Source organism: Oncorhynchus clarkii, chromosome 3 (assembly GCF_045791955.1).
Source record: "Oncorhynchus clarkii lewisi isolate Uvic-CL-2024 chromosome 3, UVic_Ocla_1.0, whole genome shotgun sequence".
Lineage (NCBI taxonomy): Eukaryota > Metazoa > Chordata > Actinopteri > Salmoniformes > Salmonidae > Oncorhynchus > Oncorhynchus clarkii.
Window position 1 is genome coordinate 60,890,448 of NC_092149.1, and position 21,472 is coordinate 60,911,919.

General features: G+C 42.3%; 1 protein-coding gene across 1 annotated transcript; it reads right to left on the reverse strand.

Annotated features, from left to right (window-relative positions):
- Nucleotides 1-988: 988 nt before the first annotated feature.
- On the reverse strand, nt 989-14,254 carry LOC139400338 (coenzyme Q-binding protein COQ10 homolog B, mitochondrial-like). Its single transcript, XM_071145308.1, has 5 exons — nt 14,087-14,254; nt 4,284-4,433; nt 3,368-3,560; nt 2,981-3,082; nt 989-2,738 (listed from the first exon to the last, which is right to left on the reverse strand). The coding sequence occupies exons 1-5, from the start codon at nt 14,182-14,184 to the stop codon at nt 2,571-2,573; spliced, it is 711 nt and encodes a 236-aa protein (XP_071001409.1). The 5' UTR covers nt 14,185-14,254; the 3' UTR covers nt 989-2,570.
- Nucleotides 14,255-21,472: the final 7,218 nt, after the last annotated feature.

Sequence of the window (21,472 nt, forward strand, 5' to 3'; positions counted from 1 at the left end):
GGTAGCGCCTCCATGCTCTGGACACTACGCTGACAGACACAGCAAACCTTCTTGCCACAGCTCGCATTGATGTGCCATCCTGGATGAGCTGCACTACCTGAGCCACTTGTGTGGGTTGTAGACTCCGTCTCATGCTACCACTAGAGTGAAAGCACCACCAGCATTCAAAAGTGACCAAAACATCAACCAGGAAGCATAGGAACTGAGAAGTGGTCTGTGGTCCCCACCTGCAGAACCACTCCTTTATTGGGGGTGTCTTGCTAATTGCCTATAATTTCCACCTGTTGTCTATTCCATTTGCACAACAGCATGTGAAATTTGTCAATCTGTGTTGCTTCCTAAGTGGACAGTTCGATTTCACAGAAGTGTGATTGACTTGGAGTTACATTGCGTTGTTTAAGTGTTCCCTTTATTTTTTTGAGCAGTGTATTTTTTAAAGTCACAGAGAGCATTTTTCTTAGAGGGTCAGCCCTCTGGCCCCCTCTAGGGCAGACCGATTTAGTCACCTTATTTAGTCAGCTAGAACCGGCAACCTTTCGTTCACTGGCCCAACATTGTAACCGCAAGGCTAATTGACACATGTACTAGGATTGTAATAGTATCTTAGCTCAAGGCAAGGGCCATTTGGCTTTAGTCCAGTAACTCAAAATACACTTGTCTATAGTATTTAGTTATAGGATTTCTGCCCTTGGCTTAGGACAATTGGTTCATATTGTGTATTTGTCCAGCAGGAGTCTTAACTCCCATAAAATGTCAATTCTATTGTTACCTCACAAAACCAACAAGATGTTGACTAAGAATGGGCTTGTTTGACATTGCAGGTGAATCAAGACTGACAACTACAAATCACCTTACATAATTTATAACTTCACAGTATTTGTAAATCAACCGTCAATCACAATGGACCCACAATGCAGCCAATTTAATCCTGTGAACCGAGACAATGAACTCCAAAACACACACACAAAAAAAACCACCCAGACTTGGCTAGAGTAATTTTTTTATGCAAAAATAGTTAACCATGCAGTCGATACATCTTCACCCATTTGACACATTGAAACACCTCCATTTGCACTATAAAATCCAATCCCCAAAACAAATCAGTTCTGTTATGCCAGCAAGTTCAATGTGCACTCTTCTCATCTGTGGTCTTAAAACAATATGTACATGTGTTCTCACATGAATCTTAATAAATATATTTGTACTCGTATAATGCATAATGATATACAATAAAAGATGCCAATAGGACCAGGTCAAAAGGACACTGGGTGAAAAAGTTCTATGGTGTTAAGATGCCTCACTGTGATAGCATGCATCCAAAACTGCACCCAATTCCCCATTATATAGAGCACTATTTTTGACCAGGCCCCACAGGGTTCTGTTCAAAAGTAGTGCACAACATAGGGAATAGGGTGCCAACTAGGACACAGGGGATGACCCTGTCCCCAGCCTAACCCATCTGGTCCCATTTTTAAATATTGCTGGCGAAAAATTTGCTGCATTTAAAATCAAATGCATTACGATATTGCAGACTCTAAAAACTAAACTCTGCTATAAAACATTGCTCCCATGGGGGTTAGAGAGCAAGGTGCAATATGGGGGGGGGGGGGGGCACAGAAATGCCCCCAGCGATATTATTGTAACACAGCACCTCTTGGAACAAGTGTATGTACGTAGGTAGGCATGGCAGTGTGTATACATCTGGGGTGTAATCATTAGCCCGAACGGTTTTGAAGCAGTTGAACAAATTCAGGTTGGTCCCTCCCAGTTTTGTTCAGTTCACAAAACATTTTGCAACAGAATCAGCATAATGAACACACCCCTGCTCTGCAGTGTTACATTCTTTTAGGAAACATCTTCAAGTGCTCACTGTCCCCACACTTCATTCACAAAGACAGTGACAAACCAGCTTTTCTATTTAAAAAAATTCTAAACGTTCACCCTGATCCTTTGATACACCATCTTATCCACATGACGACCTAGCATTAGGTTACTGTATGTTGTGTTATATGTTATTGTAACAAACCTAATCCAGATAGCTTGGATGGGCCTTCACAACCTCTTGGACTGATCAGGACATGAGAACCACCACACCCTTTCCCATGAGCTCCCTACCATAGTAAAAGGCTGTGTGTAAGGTACTATCAACTGATTTTTATTTGAGCCTTAGCAGAAGTGTTATCATAAGAGGGGCATTATGAGCCCTGTCCTGACCTAGGCCCACCCCATGGGGACAGCACAAAGCTCTGGGGTGTGCCTACTCTTGGCCAGGGGTGCTGATGGTTTCTTTGGGGAGAAGGGGCGCCAGGAGGGGACAATGGTGGCATAGGAGGAGGAGGAGTGATGTATGTTTGAGAGGGGGATAGGGGACAGAGGGGGATTATTTGGAGTAGGGAGGGGATAATGTTCAAGACAGAATCCAGCTGCAGGCCGTTGGGAATAAAATCATTGGTTATGTTATGATAAGGCACTGCAGTGTTCAGGCACATAACTTCTCTCATCCCCCTCCCTCTTCATGCCATGGCTGTGCGCGTGTGTATGTGTGTAAAGAGAAGCCCCATCTGGGCGCGCTACGTGTGGTGGACCTCGTGAAACATGAGCTCTTGGGGGATCATGGTCTGCGCTCCGTACAGTTTCCCGGCCCGCCTCTCAAACGCAGACACGTTCTGCTTCACCACCTCGTCAAAGAACACCGTGGCCAGCTGGGAGTGCAGAAGAGAGCGGAACTCAAAGGAGATCTGGAAAGAGAGAGTTCAGGTGAAAAAGTGATGAGATACTGAAAATGTGCCAGAGATACTGTTTAAAGTTATTCATGTCACGTGCACAAGTACAGTGAAATGCCTTTCTTGCATAGGTAGCTCATCACAGACAAACTGGCACATTTTCTGTCTGTCTTAAGAGAGATACATGGCAAGCTAGCTTACCTTGTTCGCAGACAGACGCATACACGGACACACTGACAGTGTGTTGCTGTACTTACAGAGAAGTCGACGGTGCAGGTGCGAGGATAGCCAGGGAGGCCAGGGCTGAAGCGCCACACAGTCTCCAGGTGGTTGAAGAGCTTACCGTCTGAACAGGCAGCCTGGGGGTCAAAACAGCCAGTCAGACTGACGCTGATGATATAACCACAGTGGCTGAGTTCCAGGTTGTCTTTATTACAAGCATACCAAGAATCTCATGGGACTGCTATATAATATTTATGTGGTTCCGGAGATGTTGAAACACTTCATACACAACCACAACTAAGACAAGCTGCAGCACACCCAGTGTCCATCTATATCACAGCTGCTCATCTTATATTAGCCGGGTACCTTCACTGCAGATACAGTAGTGGTGGGAGATAGCAGCGGCTGCTACAGTGCCTTACCTTGACCAGGTGGGGGCGCACTGTGGTGACCAGCGAGGTGTAGTTCTCCACTACGGGGGGGAAGCCAACGGTCAGTTTGGCCTTGCAGAACCCCGAGCGCCGGAACACCACGTCAGACTTCTTACACCAGGGAACGAAGTGAAGGTAGTTCTCCACCCCAGCTACCACTTCATACATCTCCAACATAGAGTACCTGAGAGAGAGGCGGCGCGGGTCAACATCTCATTTCATGGGTGAATCTTATAAGTATTTCCTCCGTATCTCCTTCGAGGCACAGAGAAGAGCGGAGGTTCCTCCTCAAGGACGTTTGAGATTCACCTCTGATTAAAACTGGAATTTGAATACCCGTCTCAGTAAGTGACTGGAAATACTTATTAACACACAAGTTACCTGCTGATTATTCCTCAAGCTGTGACCAGTCAACAGACCGATTGTCAAGGAGAAGGCGAGGTTGAAAGAGTCCCATATAACCTAATAGTCTCTGTGCCCATTTCTTAACTGGCCCGGTGACTAACTCAGCGAGTCAGACCATTGCAACCACTGCTGTCCCTGCATTTACATAACAGCCTGGCAACATGTCCGGGACAGTGTCGCTATTAATAAGTTACAATTTCCTAGTGATTATGACCTTCACTGGATACACAACAGCGTCATTGGCAGGAGCAGGTCAGACGTACATAGAGAAACCAGAGTATTTATACATTTCTAGGAGGATTCAAATACTATTTGAAATCATTTAAAATATTTAGTGCTTCATTAAAAACTTGCCTGTTGCAATGGAACAAATATAAAAGTGCAAACCATGAGCACCTGGCACTCCAGTCAGGCTAGAGCAGATGCTCAAATGATTTGAAAGACTTCAAAATAGTATTTGAACCCAGGCCGGTCGGATTTCAAATGAGGCACCGTGACTGACCCCATGATGCGTCTCTCAGAGTACTCCTTCCTCTTGTTGAAGGCGTCAGCCAGGTTGAAGAAGGAGCGGGTGGGGGCCACGATGACTCTGGGCCTGGTCCCCAGAAGGGGAGGCATCCTCGTCATTAGGATCCTACATGAGGAGAGATATCTGTTCCAAAACAAGGAGCGAGAAGTGAGTCAAAGCAAAACACAAGGGCCTATTATTTGCCACACACACAAATCGTCACATCCATTTGTACATTGAAATTTGCCAGTTAGAGTGGCCAAATTCTCTGGACGCCCTTCCCGATAGCTGAAGGACCGAACCTTCTGCGCATGTACAGGATTCCCTACTTTACGCTGCGCTGCTCCCTTTACTGCTGCTGGGTGTTAGAGCCTGCAGGGTGCTCTTTCAAAAAAAGTTAGATCAAAGCTGAATCAATGCCAAGATCAATGTACGACGCAAGTGGTCAATAATGTAAGTGGCCAATGGTTCATTAGAACCTCAAAAGGTCTCCAAGCTCATGTTGACACTGCTGCTGCTGTATACACCAAACAGTAAATATCAGAGTGAGCTCTATGCTTCTCCAAAAACAAACTACCTTCCAGGGTTTCAGATCAACCGACATGGAACGGTAATCATATATATATATATATATATATATTGAGTACACACTAATGCAAAGTCAACCACTACATTGCGTGGCAATGCATGAGGAATTCTGCACTGTTAAACTAGAACACAATCTTCTGGCCTGGGAAGCTGCAGCCTACACATGCAGTTCCAACAACTGGCATTCCAATGGGGTAGCTATGACAAGTGAAATTGGCAGCATGTCTTGCGCTTCATCACATTGTTTAATTAGAAAACTCTGTTCATGACAACATCAAGTCCCTATCCTTTGCCCTTGGACTTTTCCAATACAACATTGCTGACATTAGAAAGCATGCTATGTGACTAGCCTAATGAAAGGAGCTTGAAACAGAAAGACAGACCGGGTACTCCAGGTCTGTCACATTCTCAGTTCTGGGTCAGTGAGTGAGAATAACGAATTATGTTTGGTGAGCACACCTGCCCCAATGACACACATAGCCTGCTTGATCACTCCATACTAATGTGGTTGAAAAATCTTTGACCGAGGGAATCTCTGTCAGAGCTGGTGTGCAACAGGGAACCTATCAACACACAATTAGAACTATTCAAACAGTGGTTTAATTCCAGAGACACCAATACACATGGATCTTTCTATAAACTAGGGTACCAGTGAGCATTTTCTGTTTGGAGCTGTTACAAAGTCAATCATAATTTGCCTTTTTTTCTCCACATGATACATTAAGACATAACTGACATAAGACATAACTGGGGAACATTGATACATTCAATATAATTCACGAGTTGAATCAATGAATGTTGTTTAAACCCTTTCTCATGCTTGAAGTCTTTATAGATTTGGCAAAAAGGAAAAAAATCATGTGACAGGCCTCCAGAGTGACACAGCGGTCTAAGGCACTGCTAGAGATGTCACTACATACCCGTGTTTGATCCCAGGCTGTGTCACAGCCAGGAGACCCATGAGCCAGTGCACAATTTGCCCAGCGTCGTCTGGGACGTCCTTCTCCCATCACGCTCTAGCAACTCCTTGTGGCGGTCCGGGCGCATGCAAGCTGACTTTGGTTGCCAGTTGTACGGTGTTTCCTCCGACACATTGGTGCGGCTGGCTTCTGGGTTAAGCGAGTAGTGTGTCAAGAAGCAGTGCAGCTTGGCTGGGTTGTTTCGGAGGACGCATGGCTCTCGACCTTCGCCTCTCCCGAGCCCGTACGGGAGTTGCAGCAATGGGAAAACTACCAATTTGATATCACGAAATTGGGGAGAAAAAGGGGTATTAAAGTAGAAAAAAAATGTAATTGTGACAAAACTACATTTCTGACACTGCTGTTTCGCATTATATAACATACTAAGAAAATGACATACACTGCTCAAAAAAATAAAGGGAACACTTAAACAACACATTGTAACTCCAAGTCAATCACACTTCTGTGAAATCAAACTGTCCACTTAGGAAGCAACACTAATTGACAATAAATTTCACATGCTGTTGTGCAAATGGAATAGACAACAGGTGGAAATTATAGGCAATTAGCAAGACACCCCCAATAAAGGAGTGGTTCTGCAGGTGGTGTCCACAGACCACTTCTCAGTTCCTATGCTTCCTGGCTGATGCTTTGGTCATTTTTGAATGCTGGAGGTGTTTTCACTCTAGTGGTAGCATGAGACGGAGTCTATAACCCACACAAGTGGCTCAGGTAGTGCAGCTCATCCAGGATGGCACATCAATGCGAGCTGTGGCAAGAAGGTTTGCTGTGTCTGTCAGCGTAGTGTCCAGAGCATGGAGGCGCTACCAGGAGACAGGCCAGTACATCAGGAGACGTGGAGGAGGCCGTAGGAGGGCAACAACCCAGCAGCAGGACCGCTACCTCCGCCTTTGTGCAAGGAGGAGCACTGCCAGAGCCCTGCAAAATTACCTCCAGCAGGCCACAAATGTGCATGTGTCTGCTCAAACGGTCAGACTCCATGAGGGTGGTATGAGGGCCCGACGTCCACAGGTGGGGGTTGTGCTTACAGCCCAACACCGTGCAGGGCGTTTGGCATTTGCCAGAGAACACCAAGATTGGCAAATTCGCCACTGGCACCCTGTGCTCTTCACAGATGAAAGCAGGTTCACACTGAGCACGTGACAGACGTGACAGTCTGGAGACGCCGTGGAGAACGTTCTGCTGCCTGCAACATCCTCCAGCATGACCGGTTTGGCGGTGGGTCAGTCATGGTGTGGGGTGGCATCCTCCATGTGCTCGCCAGAGGTAGCCTGATGATCTCGCCATTAGGTACCGAGATGAGATCCTCAGACCCCTTGTGAGACCATATGCTGGTGCGGTTGGCCCTGGGTTCCTCCTAATGCAAGACAATGCTAGACCTCATGTGGCTGGAGTGTGTCAGCAGTTCCTGCAAGAGGAAGGCATTGATGCTATGGACTGGCCCGCCCCAGACCTGAATCCAATTGAGCACATCTGGGACACCATGTCTCGCTCCATCCACCAACAGACTGTCCAGGAGTTGGCGGATGCTTTAGTCCAGGTCTGGGAGGAGATCCCTCAGGAGACCATCCGCCACCTCATCAGGAGCATGCCCAGCTGTTGTAGGGAGGTCATACAGGCACGTGGAGGCCCCACACACTACTGAGCCTCATTTTGACTTGTTTTAAGGACATTACATCAAAGTTGGATCAGCCTGTAGTATGGTTTTCCACTTTAATTTTGAGTGTGACTCCAAATCCAGACCTCCATAGGTTGATAAATTTGATTTCCATTGATAATTTGTGTGATTGTTGTCGGCACATTCAACTATGTAAAGAAAAAAGTATTTAATAAGAATATTTCATTAATTCAGATCTAGGATGTGTTATTTTAGTGTTCCCTTAATTTTTTTGAGCAGTGTACATATTGAACTTGATCCTGTAACATGCCTGGATATTGTACACTTTGTATGGAGAGCTCGGAATATCTCATGTTACGGTGTGAAAATAATTTATGGGCACATGCATCCAAAGTAATGCATGGATTGTTAATTCGAATGCTTCTAACAGAGTAACCTTATCAAGAGGATTCAACCCCCCGCCCCCACAAAAAAAAAAAGATTGATACTGTCACTACCAGGGTTCTTCAATAATTATGCATAATAATTGATGCACATTTGGTGTTTAGCTGATTGGTTATGTTGGAAAATTATCACGCAACAGCTAATTCAGGAAAGGATTTTTTGGGGTGGCAGGGTAGCCTAGTGGTTAGAGTGTTGGACTAGTAACCGAAAGGTTGCGATTTCGAATCCCCGAGCTGACAAGGTACAAATCTGTCATTCTGCCCCTGAACAGGCAGTTAACCCACCGTTCGTTCCTAGGCCGTCACTGAAAATAAGAATTTGTTCTTCACTGACTTGCCTAGTTAAAAAGGTTTAATTTCTTTTTTTTCATGTTTTTAAAAAATGACAGTCAAGTGATAAAGAGCTGGTGTGATACTGCACACCAGGAATTAATGTTGATCTGGAGAATTGACAGAACATGTGTGTTCATGTCACAGCAGTCAAGATAATTAGCCTGTCACAGACAATATAATGTCAAGATTTGTGGTAACATTTCAGTCTGTGTACGTTTTGACCGTTTGTTTTCCCCGAGTTAAAATAGAGCTATCGGGGAACATGAAAACGGCATGTTTATTCGTTTGTGAATCCATTTGTTTTTGAAAAAAATAACATGTGAAAATGTATATCCAAAAATGATACATGTGGGTGGGATTAAATGTAGAATTCCCATTATAGGTTAAGTGCATAGCCAAGTAGGTGTTTACCCTAACTCGATTATATGAACCTATTAAAAACGAAGACTGTTTTAAGTGAGAATAAGCATTTGTCTGAAGCCAAAAAAATGTAAATTCATGAGCACCACAATGCCTATTCCACCCATGCTCTACCAAGGTTTTCCAAAACACAGCTATGACCTACTACAGTAGCTATGTTTGGTATTGTACTTCAAACTATGTATAGGCAGGTTGTTTAGGATTCAAACCTTAACAAAAACAACCAAATTCATATACTTAGAGGTGCTTCCAAATTCCACTATTGTGGCTAGCTGGTGTGCACAGCAGAGTAGAAAAATATCCAACATATGGCAGAGTTGTTATTTGGCACTATGGGTCAGCACAAGTGGATTAAAAAGCCAAGGAGGAGAGTACGGTATCCACAGATTGATTTATAATTGAAAATGTTAGTCGGAACTTGTACCAGAACCGCGCAGGTCCACCAAACAGGGGACTTTACGTCAAATAGGTAAAACAGCAATATTCTGATCCACAGGCGGGAACTCTAACCATTACACTACAAATCCTATTCTTAAAAAGATTGACTATTTAAAATTTCTTGCTTACTGAAAATATAAGTCTAACACTGCTGAAAACAGACCCATTTAAATCAAGTAGTTAACCAGCATTTCCTTTTTTGACTGCACGCTGCTTGCTTGGGGCCTGCAACCTGATCATTGCATTTCGTATTATTCTATGGTATGCATTACATTTGTGGATGTCCATAATCCATTTTGCAATTCCTAAGATACATTGCAAATCATAGCAATAGGTTACACATTTCCAATATGTATGATATGTTAGGAATTCTATTTTGTTGTTGTTGCTAAAGTTAACTAGGCTAGGGTTTACAGTTAAGGTTAGTGTTAATTAAGAGTTATGCTAAAGGGTAGAGGTTAGGGTTTAGGTTAGCTAACATGCTAAGTGTTGCAAAGTTGGTAATTCGCTAAACATGTGAAAGTAGTCCATGATGAGATTAGAACACTCAACCTGAAATTCATTCTACACGTTTGAAACAGCAATGCTGTCAGTCGAGTCTGGTAAATTGATGCTAGCCAGCATGCACAACTGAGGTTCTGTATACATGTGCATTTGCGGTTCAACCATTTCCTGTGTGGTTCATAACTAGCTTACTCTTCTTAACAAAACATTTTTCCCCCCTCAGCTATGGTTTGTGTGGTCTTGGTTGTTCTTTGAGGAAAAGTAGCGTAACTAAGTGCAGTTTCGTCCTGTCTCAAATCTGGCTCCCTAATTTTACTGTAGCTTGGTCTGTGCAATGCAAATTAATGTGAGTAGCGTGGCAGTTAAAGCTTATAACCATCAAACTTTGGGAAAGAAAGTATGAGCTATTGTGGTGTATGAACTGGCAATACACGTTAGCCAACATAAGACTAATGTTAGCTAAGATTACTTAGCCAATTAACTTTTAGCTAGCTGTCATAGCAGCCAAGGACATTCACTAGTTTATTTGTACATATTTGTTTGTGCTCAGATTACACGCAAGTATCTAGATCAGCAGTTTACACGACTTCAGCCTTGTGAAAAACCTTACTTGGAAAAATATAGCTAGCTAGCTTTCCTTGTTTGTTGGTTTGCTATCTAACCAACGTTAGCGCTCATATAACTGGCAAGCTACCTCGCTAATCAAAACAACCACATTTTCTGGCCAAGCTTCCTTGGTCTGTTTGTTAGCTAGCTAGGCTTTCAGCAGACTGGTGTTAACTAGCTAGAGACTAGCTGCCAGACTTTGTACAAGCAAGCTAACAGTACCTACATTATGTTGGCTAGTTAGCTATCTAGCTAAATATCCGTTTGCATTTATTGACAAACCTCAGATTTAATACCACCATATAGTTAAGCTACAGCGCATTCGGAAAGTAATTCAGACCCCTTCACTTCTTCCAAATTGTTACATTACAGCCTTATTCTGAAAGTGGTGCAATTAAAATGTTTCCTCAATCTACACACAATATCCCATGACAAAGCAAAAACAGATTTAAAATTTTTGCAAATGTATTATGTATTTTTTTTTAAGAAATACCTTATTCACACCCTTTGCTATGAGACTCGAAATTGAGCTCAGGTGTATCCTGTTTCCATTGATCATCCTTGACATGTCTCTACGACTTGAATGGAGTCCACCTGTAGTAAATTCAATTGATTGGATATGATTTGGAATGGGACCCACCTGTCTACATAAAGGTCCCACAGTTGACAGTGCATGTCAGAGCAAAAGCCAAGCCATGAGGTCGAAGGAATTGTCCGTAGAGCTACGAGACAGGATTGTGTCGAGGCACAAAAAAAAAGTCTGCAGAATTGTAGGTCCCAAAAATATAGTGGCCTACATCATTCTTAAATGGAAGAAGTTTGGAACCACCAAGACACTCCCTAGAGCTGACCGCCCAGCCAAATGGAGCAAATCGGGGGAGAAGGGCCTTGGTCAAAGAAGTGACCAAGAACCTGATGGTCACCGACAGCACTCCAGAGCTCCTCTGTGGAGATGGGAGAACCTTCCAGAAGGACTACCATCTTTGCAGCACTCCACCAATCAGGCCTTTATGGTAGAGTGGCCAGATGGAAGCACCCCAGTAAAAAGGACATGACAGCCCGCTTGGAGTTTCCCTAAAGGCACCTAAAGAACTCTAACCATGAGAAACAAGATTCTCTGGTCTGATGAAACCAAGATTGAACTATTTGGCCTGAATGCCATGTGTCACATCTGGAGGAAACCTGGCGCCATCCCTACGGTGAAGCATGGTGGTGGCAGCATCATGCGGTGGGGGATGTTTTTCCAGCGGCAAGGACCGGGAGACAAGTCAGGATCGGGGGAAAGATGAATGGTGCTTCAACAAAGTACTAAGTAAAGGGTCTGAATACTTACGTAAATGTGATCGTTTTAGTTAAATTTATAAAAACCTTATTTTTGCTCTTAACTTATATAACCAGGTAAGCTAGTTGAGAACAAGTTCTCATTTGCAACTGCGACCTGGCCAAGATAAAGCAAAGCAGTTCGACACATACAACACAGAGTTACACATGGAATAAACATACAATCAATAATACAGTAGAAAAATTTATATACAGCATGTGCAAATGAGGTAGGATAAGTGGATTGGCTTTGTCATTATGGGGTAGTGTGCGTAGATTGATGAGTAAACTTTTTTTTTTACATTTTAGAATAAAGCTGTAAATGTGGGAAAAGTCAAGGGGTCTGAATACTTTCCGAATGCACCGTGATAAATGGAGATCTATAGGCCTAAGGCCAAGACAATTTACTTATTTTACCACACGTTTGTTTTATTTTTTAAAAAGAGCAACTTCGGTCCAGTGATGTAACAAACAGTCACATGATCTACAGCATTGTCAAGCAAGGTAATTTTTCCGACATTTCGGACTACTAAACCATTGATTTAGAACCAGAGTTACCGCAAGTAGCAAAGAAAACAGGAGCTGCCTCCACTATTACAGCACCATTTCAACATCTAAATCACCTATGCTTAGTCTAATACAGTGACAACTAAAAGATAGCAAAAACGATTTAGTCCAATCAATGCAAGCCAAATATTATGTTCCTGTCCATGGTAGTGATTGTGTGCACGCGAATGTAGAAGAAACACATTGACCCACCCTACTTGTAGAGAAATGCTGATGCCATCCTCTTTCATGTTGCCTTAACAGTCTTACAGTAAACGCTTTTAGTTTGTTGTTCTTGGCTACTTGGCTAAAATGCTTGCTCGCTAGCCTAACTTCCTTTCATGGGAAACATGCGCCAATCCAGCTAGTTAACATTAGAATACTACATCTAGATACATGTTGAACTTCCATCCTCTCAGGCCAGGTGCACAATGTATGAATTTATGGCTGGAGTAGCCGATACGTAAAGCTTAAAGAACAGCGATACTAGCAAGAGCAGTGTGCAGATTTCTCTTTCATGTTTATTAAGGGAGGCCAAATGCTCGCTGGCTTCCTTGGCATTCAATGCTACGGGCATCAACAATGTCACTCTTTTTGACCAGACAGCATCAGATAGATACCCTACACATACTGAGAGAGGGGGGCGCTGTTTCATTTGTGCAAACGCTTTCTCAAGTGAGATACATTTCCCGCAAGTGGCTGAACATGTGAAACAGACAAAATATATACATAGCATTTTTTTCCTTGGTAAATTTCTCAGCATCCATGAAAACACACCACTGACTTTCACCCTTGGTCATCATGCGCCAATCCAATGAATTTCTAAAAGCTTTCCCACAAAAAAATCTTCCCAATTAAAGCTCGACTGCAAAGTAGGCCTACCTGGCAGAATGATATCATGATTTGTATCAATCACGGGGCATGTTTCACAAACTCTGCTATCACATGTAGCCTACACTGAATATTGTAGCCTGCCCTATGGTACAATAACAGTGCAAGCCAAACAAGCATCTTACTAGGCGCCCAATTGAATTATTGAGTAACTACACTCAAAACATTGGGGGGGGGGGGGGGGGGGTGTATTTGAAATAAATAAAATTTAAATGGTTTGTTTAAATACAGATTTCCGCAAACTACAGAGGACAAACATAGGTACGAGAAGTTTAATCACTTTCAAGTATTGACCTTGGACGAATCGATGTAGTTGGAGCTGAATTCCACAACGCCTGGTCTCTGCTCAACTCAGTTGGAGTTCATTAGAAACTTCCTTCACCCCAGATCTGAGTTTAGTCGGCTAACGTTAGTGAGAGCCAAGCAAGCAAAGAAACCCCGTGGCCCTTTAAGACCCAGCCAGACAAATGTGCAAAGACTGATTGCGTAACACAGGTAGTTAAGAGACGTGGAAAAAGTTGTCCAGACTTCTCTAATAACTTCAGTCACTTAGTTACAGTTTGCTAACTGGATGAATGCCTTGACAGATGTCTTTGGCATGTTAACTATTTCAGCCAGACAGCCATTGACTGATACAACTGAGGTAGTAACACACTACAGTAGCCAACTACCCTTTCAAAAGCCAACATTCCATAAGTCATTACAACTTGTACAAACTGTAGTAAACCTCCAAGGCCTTCAAGAACGAACACCTGTCGGTCACATTCAGGTGGGGAAAAGACATGATTGAGTCATTACCATTTTAGTTAGCTAGCCTAGCTAGCTGTCGTTAGCTTGTTAAGCAATCCAACAGGCCTACCTAGCTGCCAAAACAGTTAGCCAACTAAACATGTACTTTTAGCGACAGTCTAGCAGTTAGCAGTCTGCTAAAGCTACCTAACTAGACAGAAAAAGGTTTTACCGGCGGATTGACAAAGCAACTGAGAAAAATCAAACAAGTTATAGTAGTTAGAACGCATCGAGAAAAACTACTAGCTAAGTGTAGCTATGCTAATGCAAGCTTAAACGTTCATGTTTTACAATTGTACTTTAAACTTCAACAACAGTTACCTCAATCCATTCCTTGTAGGTGTTTCTCGGCTGGTTGTAACCGGCAATTGTTTTATACATTCTACCGCTTTCCTCAGTCCCCGGCTCCCTCTCGCCATAATCACTGCGATGATCTCTTCTCAGCTGCAAGGCATGAAAGCTACGTCACCAGAATTGCCAGCCTCTCTCGGCGATGCGCCTTCTGTAAACGGGCACTATGATTGGACAATAGTTAATTAGTAAGAGTTTTCATTGGTCAAATGAGATATCCGTCACACACTAAAACTGTTGACGTATGTTTTTACGTAATGATGGGGGTGCGTGCGCAGAAATGTCACGAGATGTGGGATTGAGTTGCATATACTTGGTCGACCTACAGTGCATCCTTGGCTCTGAAAGGTTATGAGCTAAATTTGTTTAAAGGACACAATGTAAGCAGGGCTCTTGTCAGTAGTCCGAGTTTGTGTGAGTGTCAAACCTGTCAATATACTGTATATGCCTGATATATTATCAACCCAGCTGCCATTTCTTTCCCATGGTTCTTAAAATTGTATACCATGACTGAGTAGTGATATGCAGACACAGGCTATGGCAGATGATTACTTTACAACTGAATGGGACACAGCAACTTTAGCTACCCAAAGTATGCCAGGGTAGTTGGCATCAATATCTCAGGTGCAACCTACTAATGTGCCCTTGACCCTGTGCTACTCCCAGCCTGGCATGTGTTTAGTTATTAGTGCTGAGTGATTAGTGTTTTTGAGGTCAGTTCGGTTATTTAAGTGATCAATCAAATGTATTTATAAAGCCCTTCTTACATCAGCCGATGTCACAAAGTTTTGTACAGAAACCCAGCCTAAAACCCCAAACAGCAAGCAATGCAGGTGTAGAAGCACGGTGGATAGGAAAAACTCCCTAGAAAAAACAGAACCTAGGAAAAAACCTAGAGAGGAACCAGGCTATGAGGGGCGGCCAGTCCTATTCAAATGTTCAAAGATGACCAGCAAGGTCAGATAATAATAATCACAGTGGTTGTAGAGGGCGCAACAGGTCAGCACCTTCAGGAGTAAATATCTGTTGGCTTTTCACAGCCGATCATTCAGAGTATTTCTACTGCACCTGCTGTCTCTAGAGTGTTGAAAACAGCAGGTCTGGGACAAGGTAGCATGTCCGGTGAACAGGTCAGGGTTCTATAGCCGCAGACAGAACAGTTGAAACTGGAGCAGCAGCACGACCAGGTGGACTGGGCACAGCAAGGAGTCATCAGACCAGGTAGTCCTGAGGCATGGTCTTTCGGCTCAGGACCCCTGAGTGAAAGAGAGAGAGAGAATTAGAGAGAGCATACTTAAATTCACACAGGACACCAGATAAGACAGGAGAAATACGGGAGGAGTGATCCTGTGGTACATGTGATCTGAAGTCATCTGCATCCACAGTCATCTGCACCCAATACAGCTAGCTTTCAACGTATTCTTATAGCCTACATATTCTTACCTCTTTGTTGATTGATATCCATTAAATTGTGTCCATTTTCTGTTTTATAAAGATTTTCACAAATATGAAAAGATAGATGGTATCATCGCAAAACAATATAAATTTAGATCATACAAGGGACAAACCTTACCTTAAATTGAGGAGATCTTACCATTTTTCAGTTAAGTGCCTGCACCTGCTGTCCTTTCAAATTCAAATCCAAATGTTTCAGTTGAGCAGTTAGGTTTCTGCGAGAACCCACACCATTCCTTGATGAACCCCACCTCCTGAGTGGATCTTGAAACTACCATTTTCAGTGCCAATAACCCTAAGGTTCTTCGAAGAACTTTGAGGATCTTAGAAGAACCCTTGTTGAACCCCTAATTTTTTTTGAGTGTACTCAGGTATGCACAACATGGAAAAGAGAAGGAACTTAGGCCGCCACATGCCATCACAAACACTGAACACGTGGGGAGATTCTCATTACGGCAAAAGTCCCCTATCCTCTGTGACCCAGAAACTGATAAATGTTGGAGGAGAGTGTCAGGAGTATGGTTACATGCACACAATGCAAATATTGTGGGTAGTCAAATGTATATAATATTTCGATTAAAACGTTTACATGTTTTGCAAGATGAACAATTTCCATATAATCCTGTTTACATGGACACATCTGAAATCAGGCTACCTAATTTTACGAGAATTTTGTTCTCAATGTTCTTAAATTGAACTTCAATTAAACTACTCAGTCTGCTACCCAGAGTTTGTAAGATTTTGGTTGAATGAAAAAGACAAGAGTCCCAGCTTACAATAGTCAGAATGTTTATTCACGAGAGCACTCTAAAATCATAAATGTAAACACACACAAACAAGTTAAAATCTTAAGCTACGTCTTGCTCAGACAGTCTGTGTTTTTCCACTACACAGATACATTGTTTCTTTAATCTGCAACATATTTCATAATCTTCTGCAAGCCTAACAGCTTCTCCACTCCACGGGTGGAGACAGAATGTCCTTTAAGGAACACAGTAGTACAACTTGTCTGTCGATAGCTCCTCTTATCATTTGTTTCACACTTGCACCCTGCTTACATACTAAAAAGGAACAAAAAGTCCTTGTTCTAATTCTGACTAAACTACACACATCATCAGATTATAGTTTTATGATTCTAATACATTTCATACAATTATATGGTTTCAGGGTGGAATACTTTAATCATTACCATTAAGCATATTATCACCTAATGGCACTCAGATAAAATCAGAAAATAAACGTTCTCCCACTGCATGTTATTTTGAGGGAGCATTTTTGATTCAGAGTTTATAGGCTATGTGAAAACTACTTATAAGGGAGCTTTCACAATGAAATGGTTTCGTGCGATTTTTCCAAACTGGTGCTTTTACCCCCTTAGTTCAGTTTGGACTAATGTGAACATTCTATCCGCACTCAGGAGCTCACTAAACGCACAGCGGTTTGCTCAAAAAGGGTGGTCTCGGTCAGATTCAAATTTCTAGTGGTGTGTTTGCTGCTGGTAAGAACACAGTCCAGACCAAACTCAGGAAAATAACCAGAGTCGCGCATTATTATTGTTTTGACTGCGAGTACTTGATGAAATGCAAGCACCATCATAACTTGATATCTCTGAAATATTGTGAGTTGCAGCACATTTATGAGTGCATCCAATGCAAAGGCCTTGTATGGTCAAGCCGACTACTCCATTGGCCATGCAGAATTTACGGTGATATGGCCTCTGCAGAAGTCAGGGCATTCATACTTCTTGCTCTTCGTGGAGCTGTTGTGAAGAAAGTGAGTTTGCATTTATACAGGACTTCCACCCTCACCTTCCGTCAACCAATCATGTCAATGCAGAGTTATACAGAGCCCTCCACATTGTTAAACAATTGGAGAGGTGCACGGGAATGCGGTATGGAGCTCAATTTGGCTTCTGCATGCCTCAAGAGGCACCGCAATTGTGCCACACCATCCATTAGGCACCCTAGACCACATTTTGGGTCAAACATATGTTGTCTTTTAGGGAGCTGGGCTATTGTACGCTATTTCCTCCCGGCTCCCGCATGTTGTTGGAAGTCCAAAGCCAAAGTAATATGAAGATTGATGATTCATGATAATAATAAATTGATTTAAAGTGAGTATTTTGTCCAATAAACAAATGCAGTGTTGATTTTAGCATGTAAATCTTGGAGGGACAAACTAAAAAAAATATGTTTTAGTTGCATATCAGCAAAGTCACTCGTACTATGGAGTGAATCCTTACTACTGCTACATCTGGCTATCAGCAGAGCCTTGTCTGGCAGTGAAACAGTTAATTCAGCCTCATTTCCTGCCTCATTTACATGCTTTAAAAAAACTAAGCTGATATGGCTGACTTGCTTAAACCTCTTTGGGCTGAGATCCCGCTAACGGGATCGATGTGACAACAGCCAGTGAAAGTGCAGGGCGCCAAATTCAAACAATCAGAAATCTCATAATTCAAATTCCTCAAACATACAAGTATTTCACACCATTTTAAAAATACCCTTCTTGTTAATCCCACCACAGTGTCCGATTTCAAATAGGCTTTACGGCGAAAGCACCACAAATGATTGTTAGGTCAGAGCCAAGTCACAGAAAAACACAGCTATTTTTCCAGCCAAAGAGAGGAGTCACAAAAATCAGAAATAGAGATAGAATTAATCACTAACCTTTGATGATCTTCATCAGATGACACTTATAGGACTTCATGTTACACAATACATGTATGTTTTGTTCGATAAAGTTCATATTTATATAAATAAATCTCAGTATACATTGGCGCGTTATGTTCAGTAGTTCCAAAAACATCTGGTGATTTTGCAGAGAGCCACATCAATTTACAGAAATACTCATCATAAATGTTGATAAAAATACAAGTGTTTTACATGAAACTTTAGATACACTTCTCCTTAATGCAACCGCTGTGTCAGATTTTAAAAAAACTTTACGGAAAAAGGACACCATGCAATAATCTGAGTATGGCGCTCAGAGACCAAAACAACCCAAACAGGTATCCGCCATGTTGTGTAGTCAACAGAAGTCAGAAATAGCATTATAAATATTCACTTATCTTTGATTATGTTCATCAGAATGCACTCCCAGGAATCCCAGTTCCACATTAAATGTTTGGTTTGTTCGATAAAGTTCATCTTTATGTCCAAATACCTCCTTGTTGAGTTTATTGAGTTTATTTTATTTTTACAGGGAAAAACACAGCTATTAATTAATGAACGTTTCAGAAAAAAGTGCCAGTTTTAGCCAGCCAGCTAATTTTGAACCGCAGTCCCTGGGCAGGTTATTAAAAACAATTACAACATAGACAATCATTGAGCAGTGAGCACACGCAGAGCAACATAGGACAAGCAAGACATAGCATACAGGCAGAGCAACATAGGACAAGCAAGACGTAGCATACAGACAGAGCAACATAGAACAAAAAGCAGAAAGACAACATTCATAAAAGCAACAAAGTGTTTCCACACCTCACAAGCTACAGAAAACAAACATGGAAAGCGGTAATACACAGCTAGGGATTATGATCACAAATCTGATTGACCTTTAGCCATGTATTCATACATTTTGTGAAAGTGTGATAGGTGGTGCAGTTATGTGTCTCTGGTGGTAGTGTATTCCAGACATGGGAAGCTCTCACAGAGAAAGCGGATTTACTAAAGGTGCTTTTCCTATACAGTCACCTCTCATGGCAGACCTTGTGGATCTGCTGCCATATGTTTGGGTTTTCTGTTTAACAAAAATACTGAGTGGAGGGGGAGCCAGGCTATTTAGGATCTTGAATACAAGACATGCGTCGGTGTATTGCACAAGATTTTCCCAACTCAGGAGCTCATGCTTTCTGAGGATGTAACAGTGATGATGGCTATTGGGCTTCCTATCAAGCACTTTGAGAGCCTGTTTGTAGACAGACTGAATAAGTTTTAATGTTGTACAGCAAGCTTGGGCCCAACTAGTCAAGCAGTATGTTAAGTGGGGGAGTATCATAGATTTGAAGTACAGTTTTGCTACCTCTGTTGTCAAACAATTTCGTATAAATCGGAAATTAGCTAGGTTGAATTTGGCTATCTGAATGACCTTTTTCACATGCTTTTTAAAAGAGAAGTTGGAATCAAGTATGATGCCAAGGTACTTCAAATCAGATACCACCTGGAGCTTCTCCCCTGACACATAGACATCTGGTTCAGTAGCATCTGTTGCCCTCTTTGTGAAGAACATGCAAACAGTTTTTTTCACATTGAGATGCAAACACGAGTCACTGAGCCACTTTGTAACCTGGACCATTACAGTACTAAGGTCTTGTGCAGCTTGTTGTTTGCTCTATGCATGCACATATATCACTGTATCATCTGCATACATTTGAATTTCAGACCCAGTACAGCCAGAAGGCAGATCATTAATGTACAGGCTGAACAGGAGGGGCCCCAGTATTGATCCTTGGGGCACGCCCACATCATAGCTAAGAGTGGGCGACAGCTCATTGCTCACTCTGACACACTAAGTTCTGCCTTCAAGGTATGATTTCAGTTGAACTTGAACAATTTTGTGATGAGAATCTCATGGAGTCTTATCTCTGTTGTTAGCGCGTTCAGCCCAGTAATCCAAATTCATGACGCACGAGCAGACGAAAAGTCAAAAAGTTCCTTTACAGTCCGTAGAAACATGTCAAACGAAGTATAGAATCAATCTTTAGGATGTTTTTAACATGAATCTTCAATAATGTTCCAACCTGAGAATTCCTTTGTCTGTAGAAATGCAATGGAACAGAGCTTGCTCTCACGTGAATGAGCGTCACAAGCTCATGGCACTCTGCCAGACCACTGACTCAAACAGCCCTAATGAGCCCCCACTTCACAGTAGAAACATCAAACAAGGTTCTAAAGACTGTTGACATCTAGTGGGAGCCTTGGCAAGTGCAACATGACCAATATCCCACTGGATCTTCAATAGGGAATGAGTTGAAAAATGACAAACCTCAGATTTCCCACTTCCTGACTGGATTTTTTTCTCAGGTTTTTGCATGCCATATGTGTTCTGTTATACTCACAGACATCATTCAAATAGTTTTATAAACTTCAGAGTGTTTTCTATCCAAATATTCTAATAATATGCATATATTAGCAACTGGTACTGAGTAGCAGGCAGTTCACTCTGGGCACCTCTGGGCACCTTATTCATCCAAGCTTCTCAATACTGCCCCCAGCCATAAGAAGTTTTAAACAAATGTGGTTTCTACTTACAATTGAGATGTACAAACTACAGCATAAGGTGATGACGAGGGCAATCCGTAATTTTGTTGAAGATGTTAATGAGCGAGCTAGGACAGTCAGGACTATAACTATTTGTTCAGCACTTAGCGACAGTATCCAGAACATGGGCCGATCTTACAGTATTATCCCTGTACACCAAGTCAGTACCGTAGGATAAATAAAGGGGGCATATAAGTAGAAAATGAAAGCTCTTACAATATTCAATGATGACATTTCTCTAAAACAGGCTATAGGCAGGCTACAACAGCTAACCGCTTACTGCTCAACATACACTTAGTATTACTTTCTTAACTGCACTATACATATCTCCCTGGCATATTACATAATTTATGCAGCAGCCTACAAGACATTTTTGGACTCACCTTGTTGTGCTGTGCTCACTTGAAATGGAAGGTGGTGCGGCGGTCCTTCGTGGGCAAATTTTGTCATCAGACATTGTCATCAAAGTCTGGCATTCTCTGAATTCATGGTGCTTTCCAGAAATCTGGGAACTCTGAAAAAAACAAGGTTGAATCATGACGTCAGTGATCTTCAGGTCGGAGCTCTAGAAAGAGGCCCGAGTTCCTTACTTGGAATTCAGAGTTTGATGACCGTTCAAAACGTATTTTCCCAGTCTGAG

What these genes read in the sequence shown, in the direction of transcription:
- LOC139400338 (XM_071145308.1), bottom strand. Translation starts at nt 14,184, where the DNA reads ATGGCGAGAGGGAGCCGGGGACTGAGGAAAGCGGTAGAATGTATAAAA. An exon ending in TCTGAGAGACGCATCATGGG is followed by an intron (nt 3,561 to 4,283) that starts GTCAGTCACGGT and finishes CCTCTCTCTCAG; the next exon opens with GTACTCTATGTTGGAGATGT. An exon ending in CCTGCACCGTCGACTTCTCT is followed by an intron (nt 2,739 to 2,980) that starts GTAAGTACAGCA and finishes CTCTCTTTCCAG; the next exon opens with ATCTCCTTTGAGTTCCGCTC.